Source organism: Brassica rapa, chromosome A09, assembly GCF_000309985.2.
Source record: "Brassica rapa cultivar Chiifu-401-42 chromosome A09, CAAS_Brap_v3.01, whole genome shotgun sequence".
Lineage (NCBI taxonomy): Eukaryota > Viridiplantae > Streptophyta > Magnoliopsida > Brassicales > Brassicaceae > Brassica > Brassica rapa.
Genome location: NC_024803.2, coordinates 4,351,829 through 4,367,206, shown reverse-complemented (window position 1 = coordinate 4,367,206; position 15,378 = coordinate 4,351,829). Strand labels below are relative to the sequence as shown.

Below are 15,378 nucleotides of genomic sequence, written 5' to 3'. Positions count from 1 at the left end.
AGTTTTATCCGACGGTAAGGTGAATATCTTTGTAATTTAAAGTGTAACGTAATATGTATACTAAATGATGATTAATCGACATGAAAAATTCAAGCTAGACAATAACACGAGTTGATGTACCTAATCGTTTTTAGTTCATTTGCAATCAAATTTGAATTAAAGATTACTTTCAAAATGATTTGCGTTTTTTAGATCTCTTTGCATTTTACTACCGTTTCTAAAAATCACATGTATTCATATAATATAAGTAAAAAACTGCTAGAGCCCGCAACTTTTATCTCATGTTCTTCTTTTCCATCGATCAAAACCCTTTAACTTTCGATTCGAAAATTTTATCAAACAGAAAGTATCCAAAGTAATTAACTCACTATTAGTGAGTCACTAATGATTAGGATTTTTGAAAAACAAAAACAAAAACAAAACTTGAAACAGACTGCCACATGTAGAAGAAAATGACAGATGGCAAGAGAATAAATACTTTGCTTGAGAGAAGCGAACGAGTAGGGCCGATTAATAGACCCACTTAAATTCTCAAACTCATACTTCTTCTTCTTCTTTATCGTAAGTCTCAAAACAGAAAAACACAGACAAGAGACTTCGAAAAAGATGTTGTTCAAAAAAAAAAAAAAAAAAAAAAAAGACTTCGAAAAAGATATTATTCTCTTCTCACTTTTGTCTCAGTTGTGTGACGATCAAGCCGCTATTTCTGAACTCATCTGACGGCTTACGTTGTCTATCTAGGTCCCATGGGTTGATCGTAGACGTTGAATAGATAAAGATGATTGGTCAAGTAGACGAGGACCCACCAAAGGAATGTGGGTCCGAGGTTTTTGGAACCACCGACGCTTTCCTTTTTCCTCCGCCACATCCGTATATACGGTCCATCTATACAATTATAGACATAGATTAATTTGCATATACTATTATCTACAAAAATAAAGCTTTTACTTTTATCATCATCACCAAGCAAGGCTTATTAACTTTTCAAAAATCAAATTTTCAATACGAATTTAAAACTGGAAATTGATTAAGTAACGTCTTCACGTTTTTTCAAAAAAGTTTAAGAAGTTTGAGAACATCGTTCATAAAAAGAAGGTAGGATACAATGAAACTGAGAAATACCACCATAACCTACATTACTTCCTGAAATAGAACATTTGAAGCTCCCTAGTTTACGCTTAACGGTCCATATAAAAGTAAAACTTTAAATAGTTGTATATCCATTAAAAACTATCAACAGAATATAATAAAACTAAAACTATGGAATTACAGTTTTAGATTAGTAAGTGGGTGGTTGCTAAAAAAAGATTAGTAAATGGGTTTAGATAATAAGATCACCTGAGTTATGGACGACCAAAATGAATAATTAAATTTCAGATAGATACAATGAGAAAAGTTTACTAATCATTTGTTAAATTGAAATACTATATTTTCCGATGTTAAGACAACAGTTTAAAAAAAAAGTAAAAAATAATTGTAAGTGTGAACTAACTTAACTAAGTTGTATAGTAGAAGTGGTTTGTTGAGTGGAGACAGCAATCCCGAGGCGAAGAATGGTCCTCTTCTTGCTTCCTTCTTATTCACATCCCAACCCCCAAACTCTTCCATGCCTCATCTCCTCTCTCTCTCTCTCTCTCTTCTCTCTCTAGATTTTTTTCATAAACTTGTCTTAAAGTTCTCACTCTCCTCAAACAAAACAAACGCAAAATGGGTCTCACTTCTCTTCAAGCTTGCATGGATTCTGATTGGCTCCAGGTATTTCCAGTTAGACCTCCATTATCTGTATTTTGCGTTTGCATTTACGTTTAAAGTTAGTATATATCTTCAAAGAACATTAAAAAAATTAAACATATAAGCAGATCTTTTTGGTTAGTTGTAAAGATAAAGTTCATATGCAAATGGAAGATCTGATACGTTTACGTTTGACATTTTTGTTTACGTTTCAAACTGATTTTATCTTATCTCTTTGTAGTTTTTTTTGTTTGTTATGATTTTGTTTTTGTCTCTTGTAAACTGTGAATGTGTAAATGTAAATGCAAATGCCAAAAAATGGTTTGAAACAATTTAGACCTTACTCATCTCAAACCATCATTCTTTGGCGTGCAAATGATGAATTATACCATTAAAGTATGTTTCTATCGTGGTGAACTTAAAAGGAAAACGATTCTACAGATCTTACACTGTTACACATTTTGATATAGTTTTGTAAATTGTAATATTAGGAAGCTGAGTCATCAGGAGGAAGCATGTTAGACTCTACAACAACTTCTCCATCAGCAGCCGACATACTAGCTGCTTGCAGCACTAGACCACAAGCCTCAGCCATGGTTGTAGCAGCGGCGGCTATGATGGACGGTGGAAGGAGGCTGCGTCCACCTCACGACCATCCTCAAAAGTGTCCTCGTTGTGAGTCAACACATACTAAGTTCTGTTACTACAATAACTATAGCCTCTCTCAGCCTCGTTACTTCTGCAAAACTTGTCGCCGTTACTGGACCAAAGGCGGCACATTAAGGAATATTCCGGTCGGTGGTGGCTGCCGCAAAAACAAGAAACCCTCTTCCTCAAATTCACCATCCTCCAAAAAACCTAACATTGTTACCAGTGACCTTATGGCTTTAGCCCATTCTCACCAAAATTACCAAAATGCCTCTCTAGGGTTTCAACATTTTGGTGGGAATGGGATGATGGGGTCTTACACAGCTCCTGATCATAGTAACGTTGGTTACTTGGAGAGCAAGTATGGCGGTTTGCTTTCACAGAGCCCTAGACCTATTGATTTCTTGGACAGTAAGTTTGATCTCATGGGAGTGAACAATAACAATCTGGTCATGGTTGATCATGGAAGTAACGGAGATCATCATCACAATCTTCACAACAATATTGGTGGTGGTGGTCTCATGGATATCTCTGCATGCCAGAGACTTATGCTATCTAATTATGACCATCATCATTACAATCATCATGAAGATAATCAAAGGGTAACATCAATAATGGATGTGAAGCCAAGTCCAAAGCTGTTATCGCTTGATTGGCAACAAGAGCAAGGCTTCTCGGAAGGTAGCGGCAACGGAGGCGGAGGGAGATCTGACGGCGGTGGATACGCTGGTGGCGGTTATATCAACGGCTTAGGTTCGTCGTGGAATGGTTTGATGAATGGCTATGGATCGTCCACTAAAACAAACTCCCTGGTTTAATAAATTACTATCAGAACTTTTTTTCTTGTCGTCAACAACTAGTAGTAATAATATGTAGTAGAGAAGCAACTAAATTATATATGGGTTTGTTTGAGTAATCTTGATTAGAGGATTCAGATATATTTATAGTTTTGTGTGTTGGTGTTACTGTGGACGTCCTTGATGTGTAATGTTTCTTGATATATAAACAGCGCTCATTCTATTTTTGGTAACTTAGCTCTATACGACTTCTAAATTGATTACAAAAACTATTTTCTTCAGTTTCCAAAAAGTAAGATGAATGTACATGCACGGTTATATATAGTGATGTGTTTTTCTTCTTCTTGCTATGCAAAGATCAAAGAATTCAAAGTTTATCCATGAATTTTGTCGACAAAAGGAGGAAAACATAGTCTAACTGAGAATATTTGACATTTGGAAAGAAGTTCACACTTTCAAATTGGAATAAATTCTAAAGAAAAATTAGGAGATAGAAAGCTAAGTTAGCAAACAGCACATCACAGGACAAGATTCTCTACTGATGTATATTTTCAGATACTTATTTGCATGGTTTAGCTAAAATAAACGTTAAAGACTGAGTAACAAACTAAAAAATTGAAACCAATGCCAGCTAAGAAACAAGATAATTATTTACTAATTCATCCTACACTTCCATACGATAGATTCTCAAATATATATATATGGATATGTCAAATTTTAAGAAACTTTTTTTCAAATGAGAAATTTTGAATTTTGAAATATCTATCTAATATTTTATTATTATTATAATTTTGTTATTTTTAGGAGTCTTCACATAAAATTGCAATTATGTTGCTGTAATCCAGTCCATCTGGTAAATGATAGAGTTTTATGAGTTATAGAGATATTATTAAAGAATTTAGAAAACTATAAAAAAAAAATATTTTAGAAGGCGAAAACTTTTAATTTCTTAGGAGTTTTAATATCAATAGAATGTATATATATATATATAAATGTTAATATAAATTTGGTTACTCAAATCTTCATCTGAATAAATTATTTATGACTCCCTGAAATGTTTATATATTCACCTATGAAATTATTCAATGATTAGAAACTATCAAAATGGAAAAGATCCAAAGCAAACTTAGAAGATATCATTTATGTAATCACAACACATATTAAATACAATAAAATTTAAACAAGATCTCTTATCGACAAAATAGGCTTCAATACAAGTTTATTGAGTATGTATGCCTTGAATAATTTATAATTTTTTTTTTTTTTTTTTACTTGAATTTAGACAATTGATCAAAATTTCAAGTTTACAACTTGTGCATACTAAAGTAGAGCGCATAACAACATATACATCATGCTAACACTATAGAAGAGAAGAAATGGTTACCTTGTTTTTGAATGCTCAAGCATGTGACATAAGCATTGTAGAAACAAGACTCCTTGGTGATCATTCGTAGCTTCAATGATGCTCATGAGAACACTGCTTCTTAGTAGCTTTGCATCCTTGAAGATTCTTTCAATTTCCTCCTTCAATTTGTCATCCTCAAGCTCCTTCTTCGTTGATGTACATGGTGTCTGCTTGTAGTTGTGTCACTAAGATTCTTTGCACAAGTCTCAAACGTGCAACTATATCATCACCCATCATCCTTACCCTTCTCTCTACCTGTTCAATTCGTTGCAATAACTCAGCTGATTATTTCCTCCATGCTAGCTGATGATCTTCAGGCATGTTGATGGAAACATGTTCTTCATCTTCTTCACTCTTTGGTTGGGCTAGATGGATGAAGATTCTAAGTAGATTGGTGAGTAGGAATGGGTGTATATCACTTATGAGTAGAAACACTGTATCCATTGATTTGCATTCAGAAGCTGAGAGGAGATCTTCTATGGTTCAATCTTCCAAAGTGTTGAAGTGAGAAATGATCTCTTGAACCAAACCATCAATGGTTTCCTTGAGGAGAGAAGATGAAGATGCTTGATGGAGGAGAGGAAATCACTTCTCTCTTATGGTTTCTGACCATTCTTGTGGTTTCTTGCTGGAGAAGATGGTGGAAGACATCGTTGGAAGAAGGTTTTCTTGATCTTTCCTCTGTTTGTTTTTAAAAGCAGAGAAAAAAAATAGACAGTTCTTTTTGGTTTAACTTTAAACCGGCTCTGTTATTTAAACCACGTGGAATGTCATGCGGCTCCTTTGTTTATTGGACGCGTTTATGTATAGCTAGTGTTGAGTCAAAGTTCATGATTAATGAAATTTTAACATCCACTTAGAATAAAAATATATTTTTGGGGGTAAAATTCAGATTCTTTTTGTCATATGCTGACTAGTATTAAATTAAAAATATCTATAATATTATTTGAGAAGTAAATTTTCTGATTTGTCATGCTCTCCATAATTTAAGATTCAGTCATATTTTTAAACGTAGTTTGTGACAAAAAAAGTCATATTTTAACTTAATTATTAATTTTAATAAATAATTTTAGTGATTTAACTGATAATTTATCACTATCTTGTGATTTAGATGATAATTTATCATTATATTGAGAATAATTAAAAAATTCTAAGAATAATGTCATAGTTAAATTTATATGATATTCATTTTAGTAATAATACAATTTATATATATGTTTTATTATATTTGGTTTAGTAATATTAAACCGACTCTATTTTAAAGTATATATCATATCAGATAGAATGAATCATCTATCTTTTAAGATAAACTAGGTGTTCTGCCCGCATATGCGGGCGCAGTGTTCTTATAAATATATATCTATTTATAACTATTAAATTAAAACCAACATAATAAATTATTAATTATGTTTTTAAAAAGATAAATCAAACACTAAAATTTATATTTTATAATAAAAATAAATATTTTCAGATAAAAACACAACATATTTAGGAATTATCTTATGTTTTAAAAATATATTTATTTCTGAGATTTTTCTTATATTTACTTATAGTGAATTATCTAATATAACATATAAATAAAATATTATTAATATATATTCATTAGTTTTTATCAAAATATATAAATGGTTATTGTTGTGTTAAATTTTAAAAACATTCACACATTAGAATTATTTTAGAAAATCATTAGCATTTAATTATAAATTGTTTTATATCTAACTATAAATTTTATAATAAAATATTATTTTCAGATAACAACATAATATATCTAAGAATTATCTTATATTTTAAAACGTGTTTTTATTTTTGAAAATTTTATTATATTTATTTATAGTCAGTTATCTAATATTATATGTAAATATAATATTAATAATAGAAATTCGTTTATAATTATTTATATTTTAGATAATTTTTATTGTTATTAATTTTTAGATAATTCTTATTGTTATTAATTTTAATCACTCATTTAATCAGATAATTTGTTTTTATTTTTAACTAATTTATTTAATTTATTTATTAAGGATATAAACTATTTATTATTAATTTTAATTACTTTTTCAGATAGATTTGAAATTCGTTTTTATTTTTTGATTAATTTAAATAGTTTATTAAGGGTATAAACGATATTAACCGCTCTAACTTTTAACGTGAGAGCTCCATTGCGAAAATTTACTTCGCAAATAATAGTATAGATTTCTTAAGACAATCAAAATAATTTCTGAAAAATATTGGAAAGAAATTCAAAATTATCTATTATATTATTATTTGTGAAGTGATTTGTTCGCTTTCACGTTAAAAGTTAGAATTTTTAAAGTTTTTATTATCGTTAATAAATAATTAGATTATATTTTTAATATATAATTACCTATAAATTTAAAATAAATTTCACTAATTCGAAAATCATCATTATCTAAAAAATTATATATTATGCTATCCAAAAATATTTTACTTCATAATATTTTAAAAAATAAATATTAAAATAATAATACGTTACCACCCTCTCTCTCAACTTGACGCAGTTTATTTATTTCAGCTTTAAAAACTTTTTATAATTTTGATTGAAACTCAACCCGACTAGATATAAGTTCATGCATGGTAGAACCTGACTTAAAACTCTGAAATACATCTGTTACCGAAAGAAGTATGAGTTGTATCTCCTACGACGACTGTAAATAAAAGTCTGAGAACTTGAGACCGAGTAGAAATAGTGATTTAATCTACAGTTTTATTATGCCTTTGACCTAACCTTTTGTAATTATAAAACGTCCTAAAGATTTGAATGATATCTGGTTGTTATTAATTACTAAAAAGAATACTAGTTTCTACACCCATTTACAAGACAATTTGGATACGACCACTCACATTGACAGTTCTGACGACTACCAAAAGCTGGAAATACGTAGAATGCACTGGACTCGGACATCACTATCCAATAAAATATTATATTTACATCAACGGGGTTATCTATTACCAAGCAAGTACTAAAGAATATGGTTCGACATATATATCGATGAGTTTTGTGTTACTCGTGGTGGTGAGATAGTTATCGTCCATATTCGGGCCGGGCATCACAATCGTGACGCGCTATGCGTCTCATATTACGATCCAGAGCGAAACAGCATGAGATATGAAGACATTGACGGTATTAGTACCAAGGAAGTAAAGCATAAAGATATTTTGTTTAAAGGCGTTGTCAGTGATCATGTCGAGAATATTATGTGTTTGTATTAAGTTAAGTGAAGAGAGTGGGTGATTTCTTATATGACTTATTCTTGGGTTCACCCCCTAGGGTGAACCTCTAGGTTCACCAACCAATAGAATTGTGTTATTTCATATTTGAAATCTTTTAAAAAAGGAAACAAAATATTTTCTCAAGCTATAAGTTATATTATATTTTTAAAATAAAAAGGTAAAAATAAATAAATTAAAAAAGTAGTAATTAAAAAAATATATTTTTAACGTCCTCAGCAAAATACTAAACCCTAAATCCTAATCCCTAATCCCTAAACTCTAAATCCTAAACCCTTAGGTAAACCCTAAACCCTTGGATAAATCTTAAACTCCAAATTAAAAACACTAAACACTCAAGGGTTTAGGGTTTAGGGTTTTAGGATTTAGTGTTTTTGATTTAGAGTATGAATTATCCAAGGGTTTAAAATTTGCCCAAGGGTTTATAGGGTTTATGATTTAGGGTTTAGGGATTAGGATTTAGGGTTTAGTGCTTTGCTGACGACGATAAATATATTATTTTTTTTTAAATTCGTTTTTCTCTAACTATTATTTTTTTTTTAATTTTTTTAACCTTTTTTATTTTTAAAATATAATATATTTTGACAATATTTTGTTTCTTTTTCTAAAAAATATCAAATTTGAAATAATGAAATTCTATTGGTTGGTGAACCTAGAGGTTCACCCTAGGGGGTGAACCCAAGAATAACTCTTCTTATATGGATAAAAGCGTATATATATATATATATATATATATATATATATAGCTAGTGATAATATTCTCGTTTTTTTTTAATAAAGAAGGTTATTTATATGAAGGTCATGTGGTAGGTTTTATTATACTTTGCATTTACTTTTAAATGTTATCAGATTTCTTTTAAAGAACATATTTTTAAAAACAATAACTTTATCTTAATGGAAAAGATAAATGTCATATACAAATGGAAGATCTGTTACCACTATAACATTAGAAATGAAAGGATACACACAAGGCTATGAATTCTGATATGCTTTGAAGAGAAGGCTGCCAAGCTCTGAGTTTATTAGTAGCTATTGCGTTCATCGTCTCTCTCTGCTTTTCATGTACACTTATCTGTTAATCAAGTATTAATATGATCAGTAGTATCCTTTTATGAATCAGTTTCAAAATTCTTATAACTCATATGCTTGTTATTCAATTTTAACATACACTGACTGCTTCAATCAGAGAAGTAAAACTTAAATACAGAGACATTGTAGTATGTATGTATGTATATATACCTGAATATATTTATCAAAAGCAGATTCTGATCTTAGGGTTAGTGGGCTAATCTCCTCTTCTGCAACCGAAACCTCTCCATGGATCTTCTTCATCTTTTCAGATTTCTTGGCTCTTAATCCTTTCATCAACTCTATATTTAAATAAAAACAAACACACATGGTCAAAAGTAGTGAAGCAGAACAAATAAACTGATGCGAACCCTATTTAACAGGGCTGGATTTGAGACTTAAGGAGGTCATAAACAATTTTTAAATTAATGTTAATATACAAAAATTCGATAATTTGAGCACTATGTGATCTTTGTATAATAACTCTTTAAAATTTTAAGACTCAGGTGAATGTTTTAGAACCGACAATATCTAGAAATTAGGGAACGTTTAGCTATTTTAAAATATATTGAATCAATTTATGATGATCATAATCAAACGTGATGCTGAAGAAACCCCTATAAAACCTAGAGTTTTTGTTCCTTATTAAAGTTCAATAGTTCATCCATGTTATATATCATTTTGCAGGAGAATGGGAGATAATCTTATACCTTCCGAACAGATGAGCCTACAGACATGGGCGAGCAAGAGACTATCAGAAGGTCGAAGTAGTTTGATTCTAGTAACGCGGAGACAGCAACCGTGAGGTACGTAAGAGGAGATGAGAAGAGCGACGTGGTGGCCAGGATGAGACTTAATCACCTCGCTAGCGGTTACTGTGCTGTAAACCCTCTCCAACTTGCCGTCTGGTCGTTGTATCACCGTCGTTGCCGTCTCCACCGCCTGACAGTTCCCCATTTCACGGCGGAGGAAAGTCAAGAGAGAGAGAGGAGTGAGAGTAAGCCTAGGTGAGGGGAGGGTTTAATATATGATAATAGTGAAGTCATTGCTTAATTGTTTATGTTTCAATGTTTTGGATTGTCCGTACAGAGGCAAGTGCTTGCTTGGCTGGAATCTTTCACTCGGAAAGGTAGATCCTCGGTGGCATCAAGCCTTTGAAAATATGAATCTATTAACCATTTTTATTATTATTTATGCTAACATTTAGCTTAAGTTCTTCATAATCGTAGAAAAAAAAAACAGTTTCATTTAGACATGCTAAGTCAAATAGTGTGTCATTGTAGGTTTAACAGAAATAAATTAAATCTAAAATTTAGATAATTAATAAATCTCTGATTTTTCAATTTCTTTATGTACGATTTACTATTTACTATAATTAATAAATTTGTATATGTCAAGCAACTTTATAAATCTCAAGTATTTTATAAGCAATGAGGCTATTGTTTCTTGTTTTCTTGTGAAAATTAAATAAAGGAAATGGCAACTAAAGTTGAAGTAATAATATTCCCTCGTGCAATCAACCTTATTCACATGCTGACTGTACACTTTAACTCGGTCTCTGAATGCCAGTGTCGTATTAAGCGTTAATTATTGTGAATACTTAGTTAATTACGTAATGAATCGATCTGCCTTACAAAAACAAAACGATCTTGACTTTTGCTTGTCCATAATTAAGATAACAAACGAAAGTGGCCTTTAATGTCTATAGTTTATGCAACATAGAACAAAAACCTCCAACAAGAGTGAAGAGCCACTCTCATATATATATGATGACCAACTCACAACAACAAAAATTAACTATAAATTTTATCCATATAATGTGTAAATATTCAATATTATTTTCTTATATATAATACGTAAATACATTCAATTTTGGTTGAATTCATTCAACCAGTAACCTAGTTTTTTTTTTCTTACAAACCAGTAACCTAGTTAATATTTTGATTATGAAAGAGATCAAGGCAAAATCTTTTCTGTTTTTTTTTTGTGCACTGACCAAAGCAAAATCAAACTAAAGACTTAGAAACTAATCAAAAATCACAAAGTTGTGTACCCTTAGATTTACAAAGTCAAAAGCATTAGAGAGAGTAAACAACAATGCTCTCAAGGTTCATAATCATTCTTGTAAATAAGACTATAGAATGTGAGATATCTTTTAAAAAGTTTCCCAAAGTTTTGTGAAAGGAACAAAACAAAAGAATTCAAAGAGGCAACAATGGTGAAACTCTTGAGTAAACTCTTTTGCTCATCTCTCTCTCTCTCTCTCTCCTCCGTTTTCAGACAGAAGGGAAGTACTTGTTGAGATTGAAAGGAAGAGAATAGAACTCCTCACTTCTTGTATCACCTTTGAAAGATCTAAACTTATCCCACCAATGCTTTCCTCTATCTTTCCTTATAGAAGAATCTTTCTTGTGCAATGTGTTGTCCAAGAAGAAGGCCACCACGCCAGCAACAAAAGGCTCTGAAGAGAACGGGACATTCACCATATCGTTGAACTATCAAGTAAAGAGTTTCATTAGCTCTAGTCTGGATAGAAAAAAAGAGAGTTGGTTTACTACTACATACCCAACGAGCGCCTGTGTGGACAGGACCATAGCCTTTGATTGCGGTGTACTCATTGAAGTACTGAGGGATTGACAAGCCGAGGAAGACGGAGAAGCCTAAGATGAACTTAGTCCTGAAGCTGTTTAAGTTACAGAACTGAAGAAAACTCAATCCTCCAGCTCCTACGTAGGCAAAGAAGAGACAGTACAAAGCAGCTATTATAGGTGCTGGGATTGACGCAAACACAGCTCCAAATTTTCCTGCATTAACATATAATAGATCATCAGTACAGATACAACTTTAAACAAAAGCCTTTTCTTTTACTTAAAACTTACCGAGAATAGAGAAGAAGATCATGAAGCCTGCAGCTATCTGAACAACCCTTCTACTACCAACTCTTGTCAGTGCTAATAGTCCAGCATTTTCTCTTCACAAACAGAATAAAAAAACAACTTAAAACCGAAATATCCAGAGTATTTAATCAAATGTGGACATGTATCATCTAAGAGATGCTTACATGGAGACAGAGGATCCAGCACCAGTACCAAACAACCCTGATATCAGAATAGCTACTCCCTGATCCACAAAACAAAAACATAATCAGCTCAGAAACAAGTGATTACATTGCAAGATTATAATCTGAAAGTGTGGCTAAGTTACCTGCCAGCCAACACCACGGCTGAGGATAGAAGGTGGCATCATTGTTGCACTTGCATATCTTGAGACAGCGATAAATCCACCCGTTGACTTCAATGATCATCCCCACACAAAAGAAAGAAAAAAATTGAATTAACCAGAATCACAGAGCATAAATCAATTTATTTCCAAAGATTAAAAATGTGACATATACCTCAACTAGAGCAACAAAAGAAGCCATCATCATTGCAAAAGCTTCTCCAGCATCAAACGAAGGTGCACCCCACTGAAATGGCCATGGAACTCTTATCCTGAAACGTTAAAAAAAAAACTAAATTAACAATGAAGATCACTACTGAATCAGCTGAGTTGTAACCACTTACCATGGGGCAGCACCTATGATGCCAGCACGATCAGTTCTGCAACTTGTTTGCGTAGTTGGTGCAGCACCATTGTATGCCCCACCAACTGTAAGAAGGTGAGCATAGATCCATACAATCACCACAGCGAATATTACAGCAAACCGGTCAAACACATTCTTCCCTGATTTTAGCACATGAGGCAAGTACTGCAATAGAGAAACATCAGGAACGTTGCTTTGGGAGTTAAAAGAGATCTATTGTGTTAGATAGTTAAAATTATTACCTGTGAGACAAATACTAGAATGAGAAGCTCAGGCAACCCAATCTCTATGCACTTAGCAACCTGAAATGTAAAAGGGAAGTTAACAACTACACACAACCTGAAATGTAAAAGGTAAGTTAACAACTACACACAAGAAGTGTTTAGTGTTTCAGTGGTACTAGAGAGTAGAGACTTTACCCCTGGGAAACCAAACTCGTATAGACCAAACCCAACGAGACCCACCAGTGGAACAGCTGAGATAGGACTTAAGAATCTGTAAAAACGAAATACAAAGGGAAGTCTTACATATCATTTACAAATGTTTTTAGGACTATCTCCTCCTGCTAGACTAACCTGACAACATTACGCCAGAGGCCACTGAAACCAAGAATCATCTGCAGGGTTGAAGCAACGATCAATGCTCCTTGAGTTGCTCTCATAATCCTCTCAAAGCGCTGCAAAAAAAAAACAACATGATTAATTTGTTGTTTTAACAATAGCACAAAGAAAGATTCACATAAGAATGATAAAAACAGGAAGTGTCACATCATTACGTCTATAGGGTTGGAGGTATCACTGAATCTTCCTGAGAGGATGATTGATATTGTGGTTGGCACAAAGGTGTAAGACGCTCCGATAACAGCAGGCAATCTGGTCCCAAAAGTTGTTTGGAGCAACGTGTTGATGCCGGCAACAAAGAGAATGGTCTGGACCACCTTTGCCTTCTCTTCCTGAGAATCAAAAGCAAGATGCAGTTCAGTCACTAGAACACCATTCAGTATAAGCTCATTGAAGAAGGAAGGCTTACATATCCACCACCCATCTGGGGAACAAGAGCAGTAGGTATGAGGACTGTTGTGCCGAGCATGACAAGGTAATGTTGAAACCCAAGTAGAATAGCTTCAGCTGAAACACACAATCATGAAAGAGACATGTAAGTCGTTGTGGAAACTGCACAGTTCCAAATCTATGGAACTCTTTGTCATTCAGACATCGGTTAACACACTCTAGTAACATCAAACAAAGCTTTATATCCACTAAACGAAGAATCATATTCAGAGACAGCCACAGACAAAAAAAAACAACAACAAATCTTGCCATAGATGCAACAAATCTTGAAATTGGAAGTAACTCTAGTAACAATGAAACAAAGCTTTATATTCATTCCACTGAGAATCTCATCCATGGAGACAAATGGTACTTTTGTCGTTCCGACATTGGTTGAAAGTGGAGGTAACTGTAGTAACATCAGACAAAGCTTTCTATTCATTTTAGACAAAGAAAAAAACACAAATCTTGCAACAGATGCAACAAATCAGACAACAAATCTCGTGTTTAAAGCAAAATTAAGAAACTACACATACACCGACAGATGAAGCCAAAATAAAGAAAGGAAAGAACTTTAGAACTTGCCACAGATGAAACAAATCAGAACAACAATCTTCTTGATTAAGGCAAGACTAAGGAAGCTAAATCTTGTGAAAACAGTTAGGTCTGAGAACTACACTGTACACAGACAGAAGAAGAAGCCAAAATAACAAAAAAAGGAAAGAACTTTGGAGCTTGGAAGCTAGAATAGAAGAAAAAGGAAAGAGCTTTAGGAACTCACGCCAAGGAGGAGGGCTGGTGATGCAATAAGAGATGTTGGGGAGCTGATCTTTTGGAGGATGCGGTTGAGGTTCGTCTGCTTTCGGTGCTGGAGCTCCACCTCCCGCCATGGTTTCTTTATCTCACTCTCTCTTTCTTTCTCTGCAGAAAAGCAACAAATGAAGAAGAAGTTTCAGAGAAAAGCTCCCAGATCGGGGAATCTACCAGAAGCAGAGGTGTAAAATGGTGTAAGTAAGTAAAGCACAAAACTTTATAAATGGGAGAGAAGAGAGAGAGAGAGAGAGAGAGAGGTTGAGAACTCACATCAGTGGCAGCAGCTTCTGGGAAGAAGAGGAGATGAGATGAAAACGAGTAACAACAGTGTATGTTTGTGATGTTTAGGTACAAAAGGTTAAGCAGCAGAGAGAGAGAGAGAGAGAGAGGCTTTAATTTTCTGCAAAAGTCGAGGTAAAAATATTATTTAGTCAAATTTTAATTTTGAATCAATGTAATGTGGACAAAGTCTTGTTGTTAGCAATTTAATTGTGTGAGGAGTGTATCTATTAACGCAATGAATGAACACCTTGTGTAGTTTATATTCCCCTCAGTATAGTTATGTTTTATTTGTACTGTATAATTATAACTTTATATTCTTTAATTTACCAACTTGTATGAAAGAACTCTAATAGTAACAGTTAATATAAAAATAGATATGTGACTATAATAAATACATTACATAATACTATTTTGAATTGAGGAGGTAATGGTAATTTTGTTTGAATTGAAGCTTGTAATCGGATTTTTATTTCTGTTTTGGATCGATTTATAAAATTATTATTCAAAAAAAATATTATTTTGAAATAGAGAGAATCATATTTTTAAGAGGTCATGGATTTTGAACAGGAGCAATGAATCAATAAAATTGCACCGAATTTTGTGATTTTAATAAGAAGTTTATTGTGTAGTTTTGAAACAATTGAGAGGGAGTGACAAATTGATTGGTTGATTAATAAATTCTGTTAGTACTATAAAGATGGAGAAAGATGAAAGGGATGGTGAACAAAGGAAGAGACGAGAGGAATCTCTTTG

At 32.7% G+C, this 15,378-nt stretch overlaps 3 protein-coding genes and 1 long non-coding RNA gene across 5 annotated transcripts; 1 reads left to right on the top strand and 3 right to left on the bottom strand.

The window, feature by feature from the left end:
• Nucleotides 1–1,387: 1,387 nt before the first annotated feature.
• LOC117128124 lies at nt 1,388–6,111 on the bottom strand. Its single transcript, XR_004451318.1, has 2 exons — nt 4,561–6,111; nt 1,388–1,780 (listed from the first exon to the last, which is right to left on the bottom strand). It is a non-coding gene; the product is annotated as an uncharacterized LOC117128124 (long non-coding RNA).
• On the top strand, nt 1,509–3,409 carry LOC103837435 (dof zinc finger protein DOF5.6). The gene is made up of 2 exons (XM_009113796.3): nt 1,509–1,755; nt 2,223–3,409. The coding sequence occupies exons 1-2, from the start codon at nt 1,708–1,710 to the stop codon at nt 3,195–3,197; spliced, it is 1,023 nt and encodes a 340-aa protein (XP_009112044.1). The 5' UTR covers nt 1,509–1,707; the 3' UTR covers nt 3,198–3,409.
• A 2,391-nt stretch (nt 6,112–8,502) lies between the features above and the next one.
• On the bottom strand, nt 8,503–10,674 carry LOC103837434. Its single transcript, XM_009113795.3, has 3 exons — nt 9,609–10,674; nt 9,070–9,200; nt 8,503–8,902 (listed from the first exon to the last, which is right to left on the bottom strand). The coding sequence occupies exons 1-3, from the start codon at nt 9,853–9,855 to the stop codon at nt 8,777–8,779; spliced, it is 504 nt and encodes a 167-aa protein (XP_009112043.1). The 5' UTR covers nt 9,856–10,674; the 3' UTR covers nt 8,503–8,776.
• Nucleotides 10,675–10,925: 251 nt separating this feature from the next.
• On the bottom strand, nt 10,926–14,852 carry LOC103837433 (nucleobase-ascorbate transporter 6). Of its 2 annotated transcripts, none has more exons than XM_009113794.3 (14): nt 14,614–14,852; nt 14,312–14,451; nt 13,511–13,608; nt 13,257–13,433; nt 13,057–13,157; nt 12,901–12,976; nt 12,724–12,783; nt 12,462–12,646; nt 12,293–12,389; nt 12,103–12,189; nt 11,960–12,018; nt 11,778–11,869; nt 11,464–11,702; nt 10,926–11,393 (listed from the first exon to the last, which is right to left on the bottom strand). In XM_009113794.3, exons 2-14 carry the CDS (start codon nt 14,418–14,420, stop codon nt 11,175–11,177), a joined length of 1,599 nt encoding a protein of 532 aa, XP_009112042.1. In that variant the 5' UTR covers nt 14,421–14,451; nt 14,614–14,852; the 3' UTR covers nt 10,926–11,174. The 2 variants fall into 2 exon arrangements, with proteins under 2 accessions (XP_009112042.1, XP_009112041.1); XM_009113793.3 differs by having other exon boundaries at nt 14,312–14,510; nt 14,614–14,717.
• Nucleotides 14,853–15,378: the final 526 nt, after the last annotated feature.